The sequence below is a fragment of the Pipra filicauda genome, unplaced genomic scaffold (genome assembly GCF_003945595.2).
Source record: "Pipra filicauda isolate LSUMZ 115617 unplaced genomic scaffold, ASM394559v2 scaffold76_size2844353_pilon, whole genome shotgun sequence".
Classification (NCBI taxonomy): domain Eukaryota; kingdom Metazoa; phylum Chordata; class Aves; order Passeriformes; family Pipridae; genus Pipra; species Pipra filicauda.
The window spans coordinates 673,828-695,401 of NW_024104942.1; the positions used below are offsets into that span (position 1 = coordinate 673,828).

The 21,574-nt window shown below is 38.6% G+C and overlaps 1 protein-coding gene across 1 annotated transcript; it reads left to right on the top strand.

Moving 5' to 3' along the window:
* The first annotated feature begins 7,947 nt into the window (after positions 1–7,947).
* On the top strand, positions 7,948–17,642 carry LOC113983832 (regulator of G-protein signaling 18-like). The gene is made up of 5 exons (XM_027713359.2): positions 7,948–8,183; positions 8,845–8,946; positions 12,272–12,333; positions 13,410–13,576; positions 16,020–17,642. Exons 1-5 carry the CDS (start codon positions 8,065–8,067, stop codon positions 16,272–16,274), a joined length of 705 nt encoding a protein of 234 aa, XP_027569160.1. The 5' UTR covers positions 7,948–8,064; the 3' UTR covers positions 16,275–17,642.
* Positions 17,643–21,574: the final 3,932 nt, after the last annotated feature.

A 21,574-nucleotide genomic window follows, 5' to 3' on the forward strand; every position in this document is an offset into this window, starting at 1 on the left:
TGTAGCCAGGTGGGAGTCAGCCTCATCTCCTAGGCTACAAGCAACAGGATGAGAGGACACAGTCTTAAGCTGAGCCAGTGGAGGTTCAGGTTGGACATTAGAAAGAATTTCTTCACAGAAAGGGTAATTAAACACTCAAGTGGACTGACCAGGGAGGTGGTGGAGTCACCATCCCTGGAGCTGTTTATGGAAAGACTGGACGTGGCTCTTAGTGCCATAGTCTACTTGTCATGGTGGTGTTCAGTCATAGGTTGGACTCGATGATCTCAGAGGTCTTTTCCAACCCAGTTGATTCTGTGATTCTGTGTGACTCAGCAGGGGTCTGTTGGGGTGTGTGATGGGTACCCCTGGCCCCAGGGTGGCCTGGCTGTGCTCAGCTTTCCTTAGCTGCTCTTTCTGCCGGCTGCAGGTCCAGCCCTGCTCACAGGGAGCTCTAAACCTTGGGGGAAACCCTGACAGGGCAAGCTATGGCCAAACCCCCTCCAGAGAAGAAATAGCATGTGATAATGAAAGGGAGATGGGCAGGAGGGCTGGAAGGAGCCCTGCCCAGGGGAACATACAGGGAACTGCAGTCCTGTGTCCTCTATGGCTGCACCTGAGCCTGTGGCCTGTGCTGGAAATCAAATGCTAAAAAAAACCCCCAAACAACTGACTCCTTTCATCTTGGAAGCACCTGGGCAGAATATTTGCAAAACATCAGACTATTGCATTGAGTCTTTTTAAATCTTTCAAAATGGTTGCTCTGTGTATTGGTACTGAACCAAGGATCCTCACCAGAGTGAGGTGGAGATGGGAGGGCGGGAGAATGGAAGGTACCAGCAGCAGAGGGATGAGCACAGCTCTTTTAGATTTGACTGGGGAAAACTTGGGATGTTGATTCCCAAGCAGAGCCATACATGCTCTCATTTTCTGGAGGAGAAAGGACATGTCAGAACTTTTCCAATAGAGGGAGCACCGGGACTGTCGTGGCCACTGTCAGCCATCACCTGAGGTGCCTTATTTTGGTACTGGAAAACCTGGGTGCCCATACATCCATCCTCTGGGGAATATGCATCTACACTGTCAGGATTGGGGTGCAATTTGGTAATCAGAAAGCAAAGATTTTAAACTTGGAGACCATTCTGGGCTTAGAAAAAAAAGCCTTACTTAGCCTCCCCGACAATCTCTAAATTTGAATTTGAAAGGCATTTGGGAATCAAGCAAAGCAGTCTGCAGACCTTCCCTAGGCATTACAGAAATGACTTGTGGTCACTGCAAACTGGAATGGAAATTATTTCATATGTGCCACACAGACAGGTTTCAGACCAAGTCTCTGTCCTCAGGCAATTTAGACTGATTGGCAACGAAGGAAATGCAACGTTTGTATTAGATTTGGTGACCACAGCAATATCAAACCTATTACAAGTTTCAAGTTTATCAAATTGACAGTGTAACCTGATATACGATCACCTGTTTTTACTCAACAGAGAGACTAGAATAGCTTGTTTCCTAGTGTGCATACTGAAAGTGCAAATACCATGTTTCCTCTGTTTTGAGGAAGCTTTTTTGGCAAGCTTTGCAAAATTTATTTTTATGATTCCCATTATTCTGGCCGTGGCAGAGAAGCACAGATGAGAAAGACAGGAGCAGCAGATTGGTCCTGATGAGAATCTGGTTTAGATGCTGGTGTGAAAACCAGAGGTCAACGAGGACAGCATCTGCAAAAGCTACAAACTGTACCATCAAACTCGTAATCATGAAGCATGCCATGACTCAGGCTAAAAGCCAAAAAAATTCAAGAAATGGATAGTGCCCAAATGGCAAGGTCTTTTGTCATGAACATAACAGCAAGGGTGACAGTGAGGAATTAATAAAATCCATCCTGCTGCCTAGAGTGCAGAATGAAGAATAAGTTCAATTCTTTATGATGCTGCTGCTTACATCTGCTGTGTCCCAAAATGGCTCAGTCTTTGCCAGATCACACAGCCTCCAATCCAACACAGCGAATTAATCAGGCAAGATTTCCTTGCATGACTGGAATTAAACACACACACAAGTACTTTTCAGGAGCAAAGCTTTGTCTCTACTATGCCTGAAGCTTTTCTGAAGGCTCACTAAGATTCACAGCCCTCAGCATATTACTGTGTTAGGCAATCAGCAAGCTTTTCTTGAGGGTTCTTGCAAATCTGAAGAAAAAATCGGATGGCTGGTTTTGGAAAGCCACTGGTACCCTGGTGCTTGATAATGGAAGGCTTTTGTTGGAAATTCTGCCACAAGCTAAGAGGAAGACAGACTATGACTGGCTGGTGAACACTGACAATGAGTGTCCCTGCCTTGAAGCCAGCTTCTTCATAAGATTGCTAACAGTTTGGGAGTAGGAAAAGAAACTGCTACTGCAAAACTTCCCTAAAAAGTTCCATAGGAAATAAAACTATTCCAACTTACATTTTAGAATACAGCTTTTTTAAATCCTCAAAAAAGAGTTGAACCTTCCTGGAAACATTCTCAGTCATTCTGAAGATTTCATACTCACTGAAATGTGATGTGGCATTATTACTAAGTTTTGCCTAATTTTAGTGGTGAATTTCTTTGGGTAATTACTGAAGAGAAAAATCAGTGACATGTAGCTTTTATATCTTCAGATGCTTTTGACAGACTTTGAAGATAATATATTTATATATTCATATAGATAGATATTTGCTATATATTTTCAATTTTTTGGGTACCAGTTTTTTTGCTGCTCTGATGAGCAATCCACCATACTACTTTGTAAATCCCAGGACTATTTGCATCAGCTAAATCAGGACATCAGAACAATGCACTATCAGGAAGGAGTAACAATGAATAAAACATAATAACATATAAGCTGAAGAAAGTATCATACAGAAACCTTAGCCGTGTTTTAAATAGGCAGAATGAGGTGTCCCTGTATCAGGGCCATATTATTTATACTAAAGGAAAACATGATGCAACCCTGCAGCCCTCATAGGTGTTTTTACAGTAGACCCTGAGCTTTTAGACCCTGCCTAACTTCATCCTAAATACTGAAGTGTGACCTTCAAAACCTGTTCTGAGTGCTTTCCCAGCCCTGGGGTAGCCATCTCTCCTGCAGAGCTGCTTTTTTGATATGAAGTGCTCCTTACAGCATCCCTAGTTCTGCATTGTGGATGTTTGACATTGCCTGCCCTAGTAGTTCAACCTGGGCTGCAGCATCCCTAGATATTCCCGAATCCCTTATTCATAATTATCCCTAGATAATCCTCAATTTCCTGACTGGAAAAGCAGAGTGAGGGCATGCTTAGCATCACACATGTTGGCTCTGCTTTAACCACTGAGTAGTTCAGTGATAGCAGACTGAGTCCTGATGTAACACAGATTTTATTCCCTTGAGTTTGATTTCATGGCTAAGAGTCAGCAGACAAGGAGTCACAGCCCTCTTATGTGATTAAGCAATAATGCCTCCATTCCGTTCTCCCACACCTTTCCCAGAAGGACCAGAAAACGCTCAGCCCAATACTTGATGCTGCTTGCACTGTTGTCTTGGAGTGATAAAATCTTTCTCCTTAAAAAAAAAATAAAAAATAAAAGCGGGTTGTCATGTGAGGAATCCCTCTGGGTTTCTGTGAGACAGAAATAAATCCAGTAGCACGGAACTCCAGTAGGATATTTCGGGCAGGATTTAGGGAACATTCCTGCCTTTAGCGTTTCCTGTGAATACCACACTAAAATAAACACGTTTTAAAAAAATGCATGTGAGTGTTCTAGGTGAGCCCTTCCGGAAGCTGGTTGTTAACAGGCAATTGTCTAATGAGCGCTGATGTCATTGCTCTGCACTTGTGCGAGCTGGTTGTAAACACAGAGTGGTTCAACCGAGAAACCAGCTTCCTGAAGATTAACTGTGACAGTGATGTATGTAATATGTAAATAGAACTAATCAGAGGTGCCGGCCATGTAACCACGGGACAGGCAGGAAATGAACACAGCTGAGAACTTTGCAGACTCACTTTCTTATTCTGACCTCTCCAAAGACATAACAAATGAATTCAGTTTAGCACAGATGTAAACACTTTCCACAGCAGAAGTTCTGATAAAACTACAAAGATTCCCAAGCCTGCACCAAGCCTTGAGTTTTCACCACGGGCTCCTTACAAAGTTCTTTTGAGATCCCCGGCTGACAGACCCCCAATGCAAAGTGTTATGTTCCTGTTGTCAGTAATCCATATATGAAGCAATGCAACTTTGTTTCCTTCCTTATAAACATCAGCAACGAAACAGGGTTTTACAATGCGAACTATGTGCAGGTGTTGCAATGCTTCTCTTTCACTAACTCTGAAATATCTCATGTGCCAAATTCCTCCACTAGGATGAAATTTTTTAAGTGCACCACTAAACAAATTCACTGAATTAGCAGACTGCAAGATCCTCTACTTGAGATTTCCAATAAAACTATTTTACTTTTGGAATTGCTTGATAGGAAAAAGATAAACAGAACAACCACACGTTGGATCATATAATTGTTAAATTGTAGGTCCAATTACGGTTTCCAATAAGGAATAAACAACATAAATATTGCATAGTGCTAAATTGTTAAGAAGTTGGTGAAGAGCAGAGTTATTTATTAAAACCAAATTAATTCAAAACATGTAATTTTAATTTTCAAATTTTTAAATCCCTTTACATGAAAAAGGAATACAGAAATTCATCTTTTCAGCCCATGCTCTTCTGTGAAGTTTCTTTCCATGCCTATTTCCTTACAGAACGCTAAAGAACCTCTCTTGGTTTTGTTTGTTTGTTTTTCTTCCCACAAAGATGAATATTGCTTCCCTTCAGCAGAAACCTAACCCAACAAAAGCCATACTGGTAAGATTGTATCTGAATAAGAACAGTGATGGAGCTTGGCTGTGGAGGAACCTGGGCAGTGCCAGAACATGAGCAGAGACATGAAGGATGAAAAGTTTACACTTACCTGACAAGCAAGGAAAATAGCTTGGAGAGAGATGCAGCAGGATTACTGACAAAGGAGAGCTCCCCATTGTGCTCTAGCTCTTTGTGCTGAGCTGAACCGCTCAGTCGGGGCTGCACTTCTATTCAGCTGAACTGAAAGGCTGAGCCTTTCAGTGCCTTCCTTTAAAAAAGAAACAAGACATACTCAGTGTATAGTACAATGCCCCTATTGCTAACAGTATCAGTCAGTATTTCTTTCACAGCAGGCAGCTATTGTGTCTGTAGAAACCAAGCACGACTTGATCATCAGCTGTGACAGGAACTTATAAACAGGTACAGAAGCCAGTGCAGACACTTTTCAGCTGAAGAACAGGCCCAAAGGGGTCAGGACATCACCTCAAGGAACTTCCTGCACTTTATGATCTATTCAATTTTACTTTTGTGTCACAGAAAGATTGTTCTGCAAATACATTTTGTATTCATCTTGAGAAATATATTTATTCTTTTCTACAAGTAATAAATCATTAAGTCAATAATGTTCTCACATTACAGAGATGATCTTGATTTAAGAGCTTAAAAATCAGTAGTCTTCTTCCCAAAAGATTTGTGGATATATTTCAGTGGTTAGAGAAATGGTTGAGAAGCAGGATATTTAGTTCCCATCACAAATTTCTTTAGAGATTTCTAGGTCTCTAGTCATGTCATCAACATAATATTCTTGGTCTGCTTTTTCCAGCTTAAAATAACTTACTTGTTTTTCTATATCGTCATCTTGCAGTATCCAAAATGGCCCAGAAGCATTTACAGGGTCATTAATACTGTTGCTATAACTACTGTAGCCTGCAGTGCAAAACAGAAATGCTTATTAGCACCAGCACCATCCCTGACAAAACACAGGCTGCCTTGGGTGTAATTTGGCTACTTCATGGCCTAGATTTAATATTAGCTTTCTATTAATGGGGAAAAAAAATAGGGGAGTGGGGGGTGGGGGCGGGGGAGGAGTTTTTTGTGATTATTCCCTTCCTCTCCCCACTCTTCCAGATTTCCTAATGAATTCTCAGGAGATGCACAGCACACTGCTGCATTTGGGACTGATGCTATTGCCACAGTGTAGTACAGCAATATTTCAAGCACCTGAAGCATAGCACCTGTTGCTTTGGGGTCGCTGAAGAGTGTGTTGGACAAGCCATTCAGATGTTCTCAGGGGAGAGCCCATCACTGATGAGTGCTCAAAGAGATGACACAGCTGCTCATTCCCATCTATAAGTTACCTGGTACAGTGGCAATGCCACCATAATTCACTTCTGAGTGATGTTCCAAATCTTTCATAAATCAGCTTATATGAATTGCTGAGCCTACAGTTAATGACATTTTTCAGGAACTGAAATCACCAGGTTATAAAATTATGGCAGACAAACATAGACAGCATTATATACACATAACAGGTAAAAAAAGCTCATGTGACTACCACTATTGCAGAAAAGTGAAATAAAATCATGCAGCCTATATTTATCTACTTATCAGTAAAAGGCAGAATAAATGATTAAACACAGCTGTGGTTAAAGCCAGTTTAAAATAAGCATGATGTGATATAAAGCCTACTCTGAAACTGAAAATGAAGTTCAAACCATAACCCTGCTCCTTAAAGGTTCTTGGGTTACAAAAGCAGTTGTTCACTGAGTATTTCCCATTCAGTCTGGTTTTAAAATTTGTAGCACAAATGTAGCACATGTGAGTTTTATTTCAGTTTTTTTGCTCTTAAAAAAAAATCACAATAGATAACAGCTTCTTTTTCTAGTGTTTCACAAATTTGGAATCCCGGCAGAGTTGTTGTTTTGTTGTTTTTTTTTTTGTTTATTTTGAATATTAATACCTCCCATCCTCCTTAGCTCTGCAAGCCACAGGAAAGAGGTCAAAGTGGACTCTCATCAGAACTTACCAATGCTGCAGCAGTTCTGTAGAACTCAACAAAATTATTGGAGGTGATGAGGTCATGTCTTCTCCCCAGGGCTCAATGTCTTACCTGAATGATCAAAATGAGACATTGGCACTAAAAAAAAAAAAAAAAAAGGAGAACTATTTAATTCTTAATCAATTAACTACTGCATAGTTTTAATCTTTTCCAGCACCTCATTCAGTTAACACTGAGGAGGTTTCTTTAGTAGATGTACTGTTCTTATGACATCTCCAACACAAGTTGAACTTAAAACCATGAAACTTAATTGACATCAAACTTGTTTGTGAAGAAGTAATTCGTGTTGATCAGCTTACAACATAAATACATTTTTATATTATGGAACTGAATTGAGAATTTTTGGGTTATTTACTATCAAAATAATAATTTAAAAAGTCACATATTTTTGTTCTGAACTAAAGACTTTTTTTTTATCCTGACTGTGAGATTGCAAGTAAAAATAAATCCACACATAGAGAAGATATGGAAGGATCTTTTAGTGTACAAACTTGAAATTAAAAGTGGTTATAATTTCTGAGGAATGGTGCAAAAATTAAAATCTCTGCTTGCAAAATACATGATCCCCCACAGCTTCATCTGGGTGTTGCAGGAGATGCTGAGAAACCTTGAGTTTCAAGTCAGCATGCTGCAGATGGAACTACTACTGTGTCCAGCACATGGCACCTGAGCTGTGGAGAGTAGTTTAAGGCCAGATGGAAGCTCTCTAAGAGCTTAAGATGATGCTGTACACTGTTTTATGCAATATTATTGTCATTAAAGTTAATTTTAGAGAAACTACACTACACTATGTACACTTCTTACAGGTGTTTGGGGGCAAATGCTGGTGTCACCCTAAGCCTAGCAGAACATCAGCTCCCAGAAGCAGGCACCCCGGAGCTGCTCTCCGGCTGTGGTTTGTCGGCGTGAGCGACGGACATTTTGCAAAGTTGCAACCTCACTTCCCTAAATGACGAATGTAAAACCAGAACTCTACTTAAAGCACAGTGTACGTGCAGCTGCAGTGGCAGTGAAGGTGGAGAACCACCTTCTTCCCACCACCTCCTCTGCAAACTGCGCCGTTCCCTACCGGGGGCAGCCCCGGGTGGGCACAGCATGTGAGAGCTGCTCCAGGTGCCACCACTGCAAGGGAGCAAGAGGAACGTTTTCGGAAGCATTTCTGAAGGAAGATGGAGACCCCCCTTCTTTTATTCCCCCAGCTGAACATTTCTGCTTCAAAGGACAAATCCTATTACAAAGCCATGAAATCGGTGATTAAAGAAGAGCCACACAAAGCAAGCAAACCTGGGTAAGTTTTCGGGTCATGCCAAAACATCTGAGTGTTCTGTTTACATAAAAGTTTCCTCTAACGCAGCTTGTGGGTATGAATTTAGGGCACAGGTAATTTTATTTTTGACGCACATATGAAAACTCGTGAACTGCAACTCTAGAAACCATGTACATAAAATATTAAGTCATTGCAGAAGTATTTTTTTTAAGAACAAGAAACAAATCAAATAATGGTCTAAGCAAACCAGGAAAGGGAGGTTGGAAGAAGTTCTGAGAAATGCTGAATATGATTTGGGAAGGTTTCTTTTCAAAAATTTGAAATGACAGGAAGCAATACTTCCTTTTTTCTTTATGAAACATTAAAAGTAGAAGACGCTGAGCCAACTGTTTGCGTTTTCTAATGGGAAATTTTGCCCCTTCCTCTTTAAAATAAATTAAAAGCATGCTGGAAACAAAAGGATTTCCATTTCTCTTCGCTTCATATGTGAATTTGTGCTAAGCAGTAAAGAAAAAAATAACTAATGTGAATAATATATGTAGGAGAAGTAACATCAACATTACTGTAAGTGAAAATAGCGATCTATGATGCAGAAACAGAGTAATAGTCAAAGGAAATGTTTGAGGGGGAATAAACAACTTTCAAAACAGTTTCTTGAAAAGCTACTCCAAATCTGTTGTAGAGCTAAGCAGAAGAGAAATAGGCTGAGCCTGCTCCTGCAGAAACCCGAATTCCATGAAAGTGACCATCTTGGTAAACCTGGAAACGTGGCAAAACCAGCAAGGTAAGCATTATAAATGACTGAGCTGATGGGGATTCCTTCCAAGAAGTGCCTGTGTGACTCAGAACATTTCCTGCATCGATGTGTGTGCGTGCAGACTCGGCAGAGTAATGCTTTCTAGACCTATTTAATTTGAAAGTTACCAATCTAATCCAAGCATACACACACTATAGAAATATCTGTAGCACATCAAGGTAACTGACCACTAGTATTTTCACACCACTGGTCCCCATAGACTTGGAGATACATTTAAACCTTTACTTATGCCAACAGCCTTTGTCTTTGTCTTAGTCCACTAAGCATCAACTCAGAAATGCAGCTGACAAATTACTGCTTGCAGCAAAATGATACATCACCCTGCAAAGCAGGTTTTCCAAAGAATTTCATGTTGTACAGATGCCATATGCATGTTAAATTCTTAATGCATAGTTCCTCAGTAATTGCAGTAATTGGTTGAATACTCTTCTCTCCAAAATTCATACTGATGCTTATACACTGTGGTAATATTGCCCCTGTTATGTTTTCATAAAGATACAGGGTAAATTCTTGGTTTTATTGACTTCAGCAACAGTTTAGTTTCTGAGTTCAATTGGGTACCAAGATCTGACCAATATATTAAGAATTGCACTTTTAGGTCCTGACTAAGAAGAAGGAACATGTAAAGTAATGCAACTCCATGGCCTAAAAAATTTGCTGCCCCTTTCTTCCCATCAGAGATCATTTCAGAACATTTCAGTGCTTACCATGCTCTTTTGTCTTGATGAACCTTGTTTAAACAGTTCCTATCTTTTGGGCCAAGCTGCCTGCTTTGACCAGAACTGCTTCTTACAAGCCCTTACTAGTTATGAGCACACAGTAGAAATCACATAAAGGCCCAAACTCTCTTTCTAGAACCCATGAAAAAGCGGCTGAGAAGGTGGTATCTAAACGCTTGCACCCACGCATCTGGATAACTGGGCAGTTTGTTGCTCACATTTGGAAATATCCCACCCATCTCAGTTCCAGAAATGTAAAACCATGCCAAGATTGCATCTAAAAAGAGGGAGCACAGCTGCCCTGCAGTCTGTATGCAGACAGTACTCATTACCCAGGGTATTTCATACAAATACACAGCCATTACTGCATTCTTATAATCTGTGTAAAGGCACTTTCAGAGGAACATACAGTAGCCACAATAACTCTCTGAAGAATTTCCCCCTTTTAACAGACCATCACTGCCTCACTCAGCCAGCTACCTTTTACCATGTTACTTCGAATAGGTGCCTGACTAACAGATTCAGCTGTTCTTGTATAGAAGAGAAACTTGCAGATTTTTGCTGGTCTTTATATACAGATTAGAGAGAAGTGACAATTATTTTTGCCAAAAATGGAAAAAAAAAAAAACAAAAAAGAAAATTACTCTTTTTCGAATAATAAAGTGAGATAAAATTTTGAGATTTTTTAAGAGATTTACTGAGCTTTCATGATTTCTATTCTTCACAGGGAGTTACTAACACAAGTAGAAAGAGAATTTAATGGAGCACTGCAGAGGGACAGTGGGGTGATAGTAGAAATAGCCTGTAATCTGTTAGTTTAAACTAGTTTCTTCTTATATTTAGAAAGTGGCAAAGCTGAACAAATCTTGGTTTCTGTCCATTATTGCACAAACTCATTGCTGCACCCAGGTTTTGGGGATCTGTGAGGCTACTGGGTTGATGCAGATTCTGAAGGAGAAATGAAGAAACAGAAACTTGCACTAGGAGTTTCCAAACCCAACAAAGAACCTCTACGGCATTCCATGCATTTGTGGACTGACTATGTGGTCTGAAGTCATAAGGCTTTATCTTCCACTATGACCAAAATAACTTCTACAGCTACAGGAACCCACAGTTACCAGACTTACCAGTCCACACAGTTCAGAGAACCACACTTTTTGTGCTTCTCATAACTAACAAATTCTGTAAGGGAGCGAGGTCTCATTTTCCCTGACTCCAGAATTCCCCTACTTTACTAGCCTATGCTCATTTCTTGGATTTCACTTCTCCAGCATTTGTACCTCTCCTCAAGAACTGTTTTTCTCTCCTTGGTTAAAAATTCCCTTCCTGTAAGCAATGACTTCAGCTAGGAGACATGTGACACCTATTAAAATAATAATAAAAAAAATTCCTCCTTTTGAGTTTTATGCAAAATTAAGGTCATTACTGGCTTAAATTCCTTCCCAAAGTGATTGGAATTCTCTTTCATCTAAACTTCATGTGCCTACAGGTTTTGCCAAGGGAGCCCAAACTGTGTGAATCAGGCAACAGAACTGCAAAACTCCATGAGGAAGGGAGAAACATATTCCAGAAGTGTTCAGTCCATAAGAAGTTGTTCTAACCAACTAATCACAGACAAGTTGCTTATTGATACTTTCCATGTACTGTGCTTTGTCCTCAAATGAAAATGGTTCTAAATATTAGTATTCAAAAAGCAGTTGATAAAGATTGACTTCACCTTCAGGTGTAGAACTTAAGTCCTAGTCCTAGCATGATACAGCTCACCTCCTGCTTACTACAGTTCTGGTCTACTAAAAATCCAAGTACTGTCCAGATGTGCATTCAGGGTTAGTCTACACAAAACCAAAAAAATGATTTCTCCAAAATTGTATATGTGTGAATGGAACGAGGTGGTTTTTTCCTTTCTTCACCGTTCTCTAGGGGAGAGTTTTTGAAATCAAAGTGAAATACCTGCATCTTGACATGCTTGATGAAGAATATGAGGAGTTTTGTAAATGAGGCACAGTGTCTCAGAGTAACATGACATCTGAAATATGTTTGTGGTAAACAAACCAGACTATGTGTGGTATTAACCTAGAAGGCTAACACCCAAACCATATCGCTACAGCTCTGTCTTCAGGCTGTTGAATTTTCCATATTTCATCAGAAGCAGACTGCGGTAACACAGCCTCAGTGGGGGCATTCAAAACCACACCTCTGCACAAGTATTTCTTAAGTTCCAATAGCTGACAGACTTGGGTCCCTTAGGAGTTTTACAATACCCCATGATCTCAATTCCCTTAAAGACTGGTAGAGCAATGTGAACACCAAAGCAAAAAAAAAAAAAAAAAATCTTTGATGTTTTTTTAAAAAGGGGAAAAGAAGTACAACTCTGCAGGAAAAAAGGTCAGAAAAAAAAATTAAAGAAAATGTTTCTGAAGTCCCCAAGAGAATGAGTTCCTTTAGTAATGTGATCTAATCAAAGGCTCTGTGAAACAGTCCTGAGCCATAAGGGTAACTGATAACACATTACACAGCTTCCTAAATACACAGTATACACAATTCTTAAGAATCCCTTTCTGTTTCTTAAGCAGCGTGTCTCCTGAAGAAGCAGTGAAATGGGGAGAATCTTTTGACAAACTGCTTTCTGAGAAAGGTTAGTAGTTTTTTTTCCTCTCCGTGCAGAGTGTTAGGATGGAAAAGTGATGGAAAATGATGGAAAATTGATGGAAAATGATGGAAAATTGATGGAAAATTATAAAATTCAGTTGTTCTCTTAAGTAGACCTGGCAGTTACCTAAATTAGGTATGATGGGTCATTTATAGCAGTGTGTGTTTCTGCTCTCCTCACATGCTTCGGCTATAGTATGCTGTTAACTAGTGAAAAAAACTGAAAATAACTTTTGTATTTTATTGAACAAAGTAATATAACAGATGGCAAAGAATTCCTTCAATAAACAGGAGCATCTAATCTGAATATTTCTCAAATATTCCTGATTGCAAGATATGTTCTATGCACTTAAGAAAAGATTTTGTCTCTTCTGATACAATTTGTTTCTAAACCCATGACAGGATCCAAGCTGGGATCCCTATCCTTTGGAAGGGCCTGCTGCTCACATAATTATCAAATGCACATATGTTCCTCCTTTCCTTCTGGAGGGGCACACATGTTTCAGCTACAGTGCTGGACACCATGTGCTTTTCAAATCTGTGTTCTTTGAACAGTTGACTTCAATACAATTGCATGACTTGTGTAGATTTAAGCACACTTGAGAAAGAAAATGTCCTCAGCATAACAACAATAGGATAAAGGAAATTATAAAGATATTGAAAGCCATCCACTTTAAATTGTTACGGGAGAACAGTTTACTTATGAGCAAAGATTCAAATAGTGTTTTGGTCAACCTAAATTGATATTCAGATGGAATAAAATCCGTCACTTCTACTTACATGGACATGTTTTGCTTGCTTCTCTTTCTAAATTTATGAGATTTTGGTAGTGGATTTTTACTGATCTTGAGAATTCTGTAATGGGAGTCACAGCACTCAGGATCATAATGGAAAAACTGCAATTATTTTAAAACCTTTATGTATTTTAAGTTAATTATCCATAATGTGGTATTACTCAAAGGGAGCACAAACGACTTTGCTTCTTTGCACAGATTGTGTGAAAAGAGTAACTGTTTGATAAGGATATATTTTTTTAATGCAATTGAACTTTCCCTTCTGTAGCTGGGCTGGATGCCTTTACAAAGTTTCTGAAAACTGAGTTCAGTGAGGAGAACATCGAGTTCTGGATAGCTTGCGAGGATTACAAGAAAAGCAAAACTGCACATGAACTTCTGCCAAAAGCTAAGACCATTTTTGAAACATTCATACAGAAAGATGCTCCAAAGGAGGTAAAGTCTTTCTTCATTCTACACTCTATTTGACACAACTGATGAAATCTGCTTTTAAGAAGTGCATGACCAGAAGCAGGTGCAACAATTACTTTATGTAGTAGGTGGCATAAGAAGGATATAATAATAAAAATCAAAGCTCTGGAAGGAAATCTGCAGAGATAATTCTCACTGTCTTCCATACTCCTTTCAATACGCCCTTCAAGTTACTATATGAATATATATATTATATCATAAGAATCATTGATTCCTAGTGATCTTTAAATCTGGGAGATATATATATATATACACACACATACACGATGTATATTTAAGAAAAAAAGTGATAGTAAATGTTAAAGTTGCAATGAGATATATCAGCTAGCATTTGTGGAGAAGTATCACCTGTCTTTATTCATAGCTATCTCCAGAACAACAAATTTATTCCCCCCTTCTCTTAAAACACTAATTATCTATTAAATTATTACATAACAGAGATTCAGAAGCTTTTATTTTAAATAAGCTAAAAGAATAAAAGAGATTAGAAGAAACTACTAAATTAAATATATCCTTTAAAATAATAACTATGTTTTAGGTATGGACTTGTCTTGATTGACTCCCTCCCCCTTCTCCACCTCCACCACCTCTAATTGCATATCCTTGTTATGTTACTGTCAGCACAAAAATACGTTGATATGACAGTCCTCACCAACACTAAGGCCTTTTAAAAATATTATAACAGTGCAAAAAGTTTTCATATTTACAACTTCTTCATGTTACTTAAGTGTGTTATAAAGGATTCAGAAATGAGCAAGAGGAATATTTTTGCCTTCCCTAAGGAGGAGATGAACGGGTTGGGAGATGATGAATTTTTCAGTGAAATCACAACCAGTAGGTCTTTTGGACTTACAATTTCCTGTAATTCTATTGAGTTTGAGCAGATCAAATATGTCACTTGCCAATGCCTGCATTATTATTTTTTTTTTATTTTCTATAATAACAGAAGTTATACACTTGCTGCTTCCCTGTAACGAGGGCAAAAACGGTGTAATTCTCATTTTAAGAAACTGATTGCAAAATGGTACAATTTCCACCTGTATTTCTCATAGATTACATTTAAGATCCAGGTCTTCTTTTCCCAGGAAATGCCCACTTTCAAAGGCTTGTGTCCCATTTCATTTCTTTCCCTGCTGTGTGCCTTTGGGGTGGACCTTACTTATAAAAAGAACACCCTGAGTCGCTTGAGGCAGAACCTGTTGTTGCCAATTGATCAGTCCCTGGGCAGTTATGGTCAGGTAACAACTGCTCATACTCAAAGTATGAGCAGGAGGAAAGCTTAAGGAGTGGACAGGGTATGGAAGCTGTACTTTGACTCACAATAACCAAGCAATTTCTTTGTGTGTCATACTTTAATTTGCTGCAGGTAGGTGGGTGCTGGGTTCACCTTAAGCACTTGGCTTTGGTCAGACTTCCTCCTTGGGTTGAGCTGAGCAGCTGAGACCAGCCAACAGCACCTCATTTCAGACCACACAGCTCAGGAGTTTGCACCTTTTCTTTAACTCCTTGTCCACAGAACTCTTTTACACAAAAATTTCTGAGCATACGGTTCAACAGGTTCATAACAATCTTAGATGAGAGGACCATTCTATCATCACTAATTACCCTTCAGTTTTTAGATCTAAGCTACTTGTTTTAACTAGTTGTATGGAAATGACAGGTGTCTCTTAGTGAGGAAAAGAAAACATATTATAGAACTCACTTTTTGACTAAATCAACAATTTTTTTTATATATTCTATCTTATTTTTGAAAATAACATTTTAAATCAGTGCCTGACACTTTAATAAAATTCTCATACCAAATAAACATTTCCCAGGATGAATGCAACAGCACATGGAATAAATAATAATTTTTATATGCTTTCCAACATAAAGCTCCAGAGACCCATTCAAATATTTTTTTTTCATTTTATTAGAATTTTCTCACCTTCCTACTACACACCTACTGCTACTTCCTACTCTCACCTTCCTACAGCACTACTGTACTGGTTTCTACACAAACCCCAGAAATTTTAAATATTCACTAACACAGTCTCATTAGACAAAGCTCTACATGAAACCTAAATGAGAATGGAGGGAGTTCTGTATTAGTTTGGTGTTGCAAAGCCCCAGAGCTGCAATTGTACAAAGATCACTATTAGAAAGTCGCTTTTAGTCAAGCATCAGACCTTATCTTCTATTTTACCTGTTTTGCTTTGCACCAGTGACACAGCTTTGAAGACTTTCTGACAGCCATTTCTGAACATGAACATACTGATTCTGGGGTGCCTACATCCTGTTGTGTTGGGGATTCAAGGTCTCCTTATCAGAAAAGTTTTTCACCAATGTACAATGTCATTGCTATGAATGATAACTCAGGAAATGCAAGAATGTACATTAAAGAAATACACTTTTCCTCATTTTCCAGGTGAATTTGGACTTTCACACCAAAGAAGCCACAAGTCAGAATATTCACCAGCCCCTCATCACCACCTTTGACACAGCACAGAACACAGTCTACAGGCTGATGGAGCAAGACAGCTACCCACGCTTCCTGAGATCTGATCCTTATTTAAATTTGGTTAAAGGGAGAAATCCCAGTCGTCCTACCCTTAGGAGGCGGTCACGGTCTTTTACTGTCAATGATTTTCAAGGTGTACGCCCAGACTTTACTGTTTGGTAACAAGAAACCTCTGCCCTCATAACATCTAGCTACTGCAGCTACCTGTATGTGTTTTAAAATACAAATCCTTAGCAGGTGTAAATAAGTGGCAAAGCAAAATTAAATGCACCTACACCAGGTCAGAGTTCTGTAGTAGATGATTAATCTCATTTGCATAGAGAAGTAGGCAACATATTGGCAAGTCATATAATGTAAAGTTTTTATACAGTACTTTTTTTAAACTCAAGCAAAAGCTGTGATCATATTTGGAGGAAAAAATTGAATTTCCTGCATAAAAATGCAGCATAAAATGCCATTTGATAATATCCAACATTTATCCTAGGCTTGTATCATTTAAGCCAGAGTTTCATCACAGTTAGCATGTATATACATAGTCTTTGCACATATTTATGTTTCTACCATATTTCCTACACTAAGGACAGAGAATTTGTGGTATTTTCTCATGCTGTAAAACACACAGGAACATTATTAGGTATAATGCAAAGTTACATGAATTTTAACTACAGACACTGCATAATTATTATGTAGCTATTGCCTGTTTTAAGGGGAACATAAAAATACATATTTAATTTTTTGAGGGTACATTTTGTACTTTTTTCTTATTACATGTGTCTGTTCTCTGTATTTAAGTTATGCTGTATAGATTAACTTTGGCATCAAATACTTGTATTCTAATTTTGAGCAGCAAAAAAAGAGCCAAGAATGTTATTTTAACACAATGTGTGTCATTAAATATCAGGTCATGTCCATGTAGATATATATATATATATATATATATATATAATATTTCTACTTTTATTTGTAAATAGTCATGGTATGCCACCTTTGTTACTACACTTTGTTCTAAATTTTCTCCGTCTTTCATTTTGCAAGTGTATCTGAAAACTAACATCTCTTGGACTCAGGTAGAATAACTTTCATTTCTATTGGTCATTAATATACTCTCTATAGCAGAGGAAGGAGAAATCTCCATTTTTATTTCCTTACTATTGAAATCACATATATTTTTCATACTCAGCATACACAGTTATCCTGTCCTTCTCTTTCAGAATTGATGCAGACATACCTTGAAGCACGGGGCAGTTCTTAAAAGCTTAAACATTGGTTCAGTTTAGCAAGGGGCTGCAGGATTTATTTGTAACTATGGCTTCTGTTTTCAGTTGCTTCACATGGAATTTAAGTTTTCTCCCTTTTCTTCTCCTTTCTGTAAATGGTGAAAGAGAAGAGATGAAGTTCCTAAGGATGGGACTTTTATGTTCATTGCTAATTTGGAGTGTATATGAACTGCTTGATCTGAGGTTTCTGTGTCTGCTTTACTAACTTTCAATAAATCTGATCTACTTAAGGAGTTGTCAGGATTCGGTTTATCATTAGTACATTGATGAGAAAGGTATGAAGATTTCACTTAAATTTCAATACTAGCTGTAATCATTACCATTTTAATAAAAAGTGTTACTGTGCATAAAGATTCAAACTCACCAAGAAATGCTGTTGAGTCACAACGACCTGGAAACCATCTCCAAGCCCTTATCATTACCTAGAAATAGAGAGGAAACACGTTTGTAACTATGAGGGCTATGATCCTTGCTGGTTCATTCCATTATCCTTCCCTGATCTCAAAACTTCAGGCACATGCTCTCCCTGACAGTGTAAAGCAGTCAGAACCTGGGCACAGTGATTCAGGAACAATTCAACCGTTCTTAGGAGCACTGACATTGTATTTCAGTCTCTTTAGCACTATCAGATGCAGCTTTGGAGCTTTACAGCCTCCATTTTTCACAAGCTGTCTGCACTTCCAGGGCCATTGTCAAAGGGTCACGTGAATGAATGCAGTGAAAGGCAACTTTCTAACCCAGTAGCATTGTTGAAATCAGTATTTTTTTCTGAATAGATTATTTACCTCTGCTCTTTGTCTGATGCTTGAAAAAGAATCAATTCCGACAGAAATGATCCTGTTTCTGCTTATGGGAGGTTCAGATTAGATACTAGAATTTTTTTTTGCTGAAAGAATGGTTAGGCATTGGAATGAGTTGCCTGGGAAACTGGTGGAGCCACCACGTCTGGAACTGTTCAACAGTTGTCTGGATGTGGCATTTGGGGGTACAGTTTAGGGGTGATTGAGGTGGTGGTAGGTTAATGGTTGGACTAGAAGATCTTGAAGGTCCCTTCCAACGTTGATGATTCTGTGATTAGGGAATCTCTAATACATCACCAACAATGAAAGACAGTTCTCAGATATTTAAAATATGCATGTTCCTGTGTCATGTATTAGTAACTTTGTCAGAGAAAGGAAACAGATTTGAGAACAGCCCCACCTGAGTGTTAACAGTGGGTTTGTTTGCAGCACAGACATTTGCAGCTAGAGTCTGCCCTCCTATGTTCCTTCATTATCAGCTGAGAATCTGTACCTTGAATGGATTGCCATGGACTAAATAAATGAAAAACCCCCACATATTTAATACTGTTCCAAAATCTAGACAAATGACAAATATAGTACCTTGAGTAAGGCTTTTTTTTTTGTTGTTAGCAAAAGCCCAGCTGTTAGTCAGAACACTCTGCAATGATAAATACAAGTCAGCAGGCACCCGTTATTTCATTTCACAGACACATGGAAAATTCTGCTTATCTCCAGGGAGGCCTTCCTCAAAACCATCAGTGCTAGTCTCTATTATGAGTTTTATAATGAAAACAAACAAATAATATATTCCTGGTAGCTATTTATGCATGTGTGTTTTTCAAAGATAATTATGAACCGCAGCTGAATTTACAGCAGACTAATACCATGGGAACTACTGTAAAAAGAAAGTCAAGATAAACTCAGAGAAAGGAAGGCAAAGGACACAAAGATAAACCAAAATGACATAATTATCTGGCAAAAGGTTTTTTCTAGAAGAGGCTCCTTTCAGTGAGAGAAAATGAGCGCTTTACTGTTTAGTGCTCTACTGCAGTACTAGAGGATGAACTAGGCTTAGATTTAGTCTGTGATGCTCTTCCAGAATTGATCAGATTCAGGGCTGACCCTGCACAGACATATTTACAGCATGAACCTTAGAGCGGTACCAGAGAACATAGTCAGGCTTCTCTAGTTTTGGCAGAATCAATGCCATACTTATGAAAATCCTCTTGTTTAGCTGACCTAGTGTAAATAATACATACACAAAGCTTATTGGGCAGGCATTTCTACTGAGGATTATTTTATGTAGCAACTCTTTATATTCATATGTGCCATTCAGCTTTCAGGAAGAGCTCCCAAATTGTTCCTCTTACCAACACCATGATTTACCCACATAAGCACTGCACTTTACTCCTCACATATGTGAAGATGCAAAGTATGAGAGAAACAATCTGCTGACTTGTATTAGCACAAAGATTTGTCTCCTGTTTCAATACTTCAGCCTAATTAGATGCTTTATATGAGCTTAATTATGATCTGCTGTTCTTGTTTAACCTGAGGGAGATAGAAATACACGTCGTCTTCAGCTTGTGGATTTGTTATTGAACAAAAAATAACGTGATTATTTTTTGAACTGACAAGAAACAAGAGGAATGAAATCTAAGATTTCATAAATTGATATGAGATTAATTAATCTCAAAGAAGATCAATTTCCATCTTCCAGTAAAGTAGGCAATTGGTAATACGGCTTACATGCCTTTACATGCTACAACTTATAAGCAACTCAAAAATGGCAGATCATTTTTCTCTTCTTTTTGTCCCCAGTTGCTCAGCCTGCCTTAATTAGCTACTGCTTTGAATGCATTTCCCTCCCCTTTCCAGGCATACTGCCAAAGACCTCAACTGAGAAAAAAATAGCATAAAATCATCTTCCTCCCATCAGTGATTCATATGCTCATGAACTTACGCCTTGCTCAGCTGCTTGTCCTAGATCCCACTCTGTTCTTTGCATTTTAGTCAAATGCTTCAATCAAATGCCCTTTAAGCTCCTGTGTGGCTTTGTGATGAAGATAGAAATGTATTCTTCTATCCACCACCCAAGCTTGTTTCCAATTTTACTTTTTTTCTTGCTAATGTCTTGTTATCTTTCATTTGTTGCACTCTGATAATTTAAGGCTGGTCTCATAAAAGCTCCCTCTGGTTTTATACTGAAGCTTTTACCTCTCCTTCCACATTGCACATTGGTGCAATTTATACCTGTCTCCAAGCACAAGGTCATAATACAACCCTTATGTTTCTGCTAGATGGGCTTCTTGTATGAAGTTTTGTCAAGTCTGATGCTGTGTAAATAACAGTATATTCATCCAGGACACAAGCTGTGCCAACTAATCTGCTAGTTAGTACTACATGGGAATCTTTGGGGTTGCACACTTTCTTGAGAATTGTTTCCAGTTTTTTTCCAATATAGCTTTGTATTTGAATAGTACTTGGAAATCCTATATATGAGGAGCCAAGAGTGCTGTAAAATATTTTGACAGATTGTTCTTGAAATCAAAACACTTCACCTGAAGGGCATACTTTGGTTGGGTGGAAAATAACAGCTTATTTTCTTATGCAAAACAACTCTGTGGCATACTGCAGACACACAGAGTTATTCATATGGAAAAATGTTATTTTCTGAGTTGCCCATGCTGTGCAGTGCTATGGGAAGGTGGGCATTTACATAGTGCTGTGATTAAAATAAATTTGCATCCAGTAGGACAGGTGTTTCCATGTTACCAGGATGCCAGCAGTGCTCAGATCATCTTGGCTTCTCCCAACATAAGAAATGCAGTCAAGTCACCGTGCGCTTGAATTGCTTGGACCAGCAGAACATTAACAATTTTTTCTGCTGAGGCTGAGTTATACAAGACAACACTATCCAAGCAGACCTGTGTATGGAATGGAATTAAGAGAGGCCACGTGCTGAAGGGCATTAATGTGTTGAACCTGATCCAGGCGAGCACCAGCACACAGAAACAGCCTCTGGAGAGTGTGAGCTTTTCTCACACTGCACTCAGGTGAGTACAAGGCAGCCCTTCTAGGAGCATATATAAATGAAAATTATGTCTTAGGTTAATACACCAATAGTTTGATCATGTAACACTGTTTTATACTCTCTGTTGTGATTAGTGTCTAAATCAGATGTGGGTCAGAGGAACAAAAAACCAACATGCCTTATTCCACTAGAAGCCAATAGCTTTTCATAAAGGAATAAAACTCAGTGAAACTAATTACTAAACATAGCTAAAAATAAAAGGTGAGCATCAGCAAAAAATCAAGTAGTTAGCTTAAAAGTTCTGGAGATTTAAATATTTAATAAATCAGTGTTCCCTAGCAAGTAATATTGGCAAAGGAGGAAATGTTC

Bases quoted from the DNA above. Each gene is read 5' to 3' on its own strand.
- LOC113983832 (XM_027713359.2), top strand. From the start codon at position 8,065: ATGGAGACCCCCCTTCTTTTATTCCCCCAGCTGAACATTTCTGCTTCA. The intron at 8,947-12,271 runs GTAAGCATTATA...TTTCTTAAGCAG, and splicing joins AACGTGGCAAAACCAGCAAG to CGTGTCTCCTGAAGAAGCAG. The intron at 12,334-13,409 runs GTTAGTAGTTTT...TCCCTTCTGTAG, and splicing joins CAAACTGCTTTCTGAGAAAG to CTGGGCTGGATGCCTTTACA.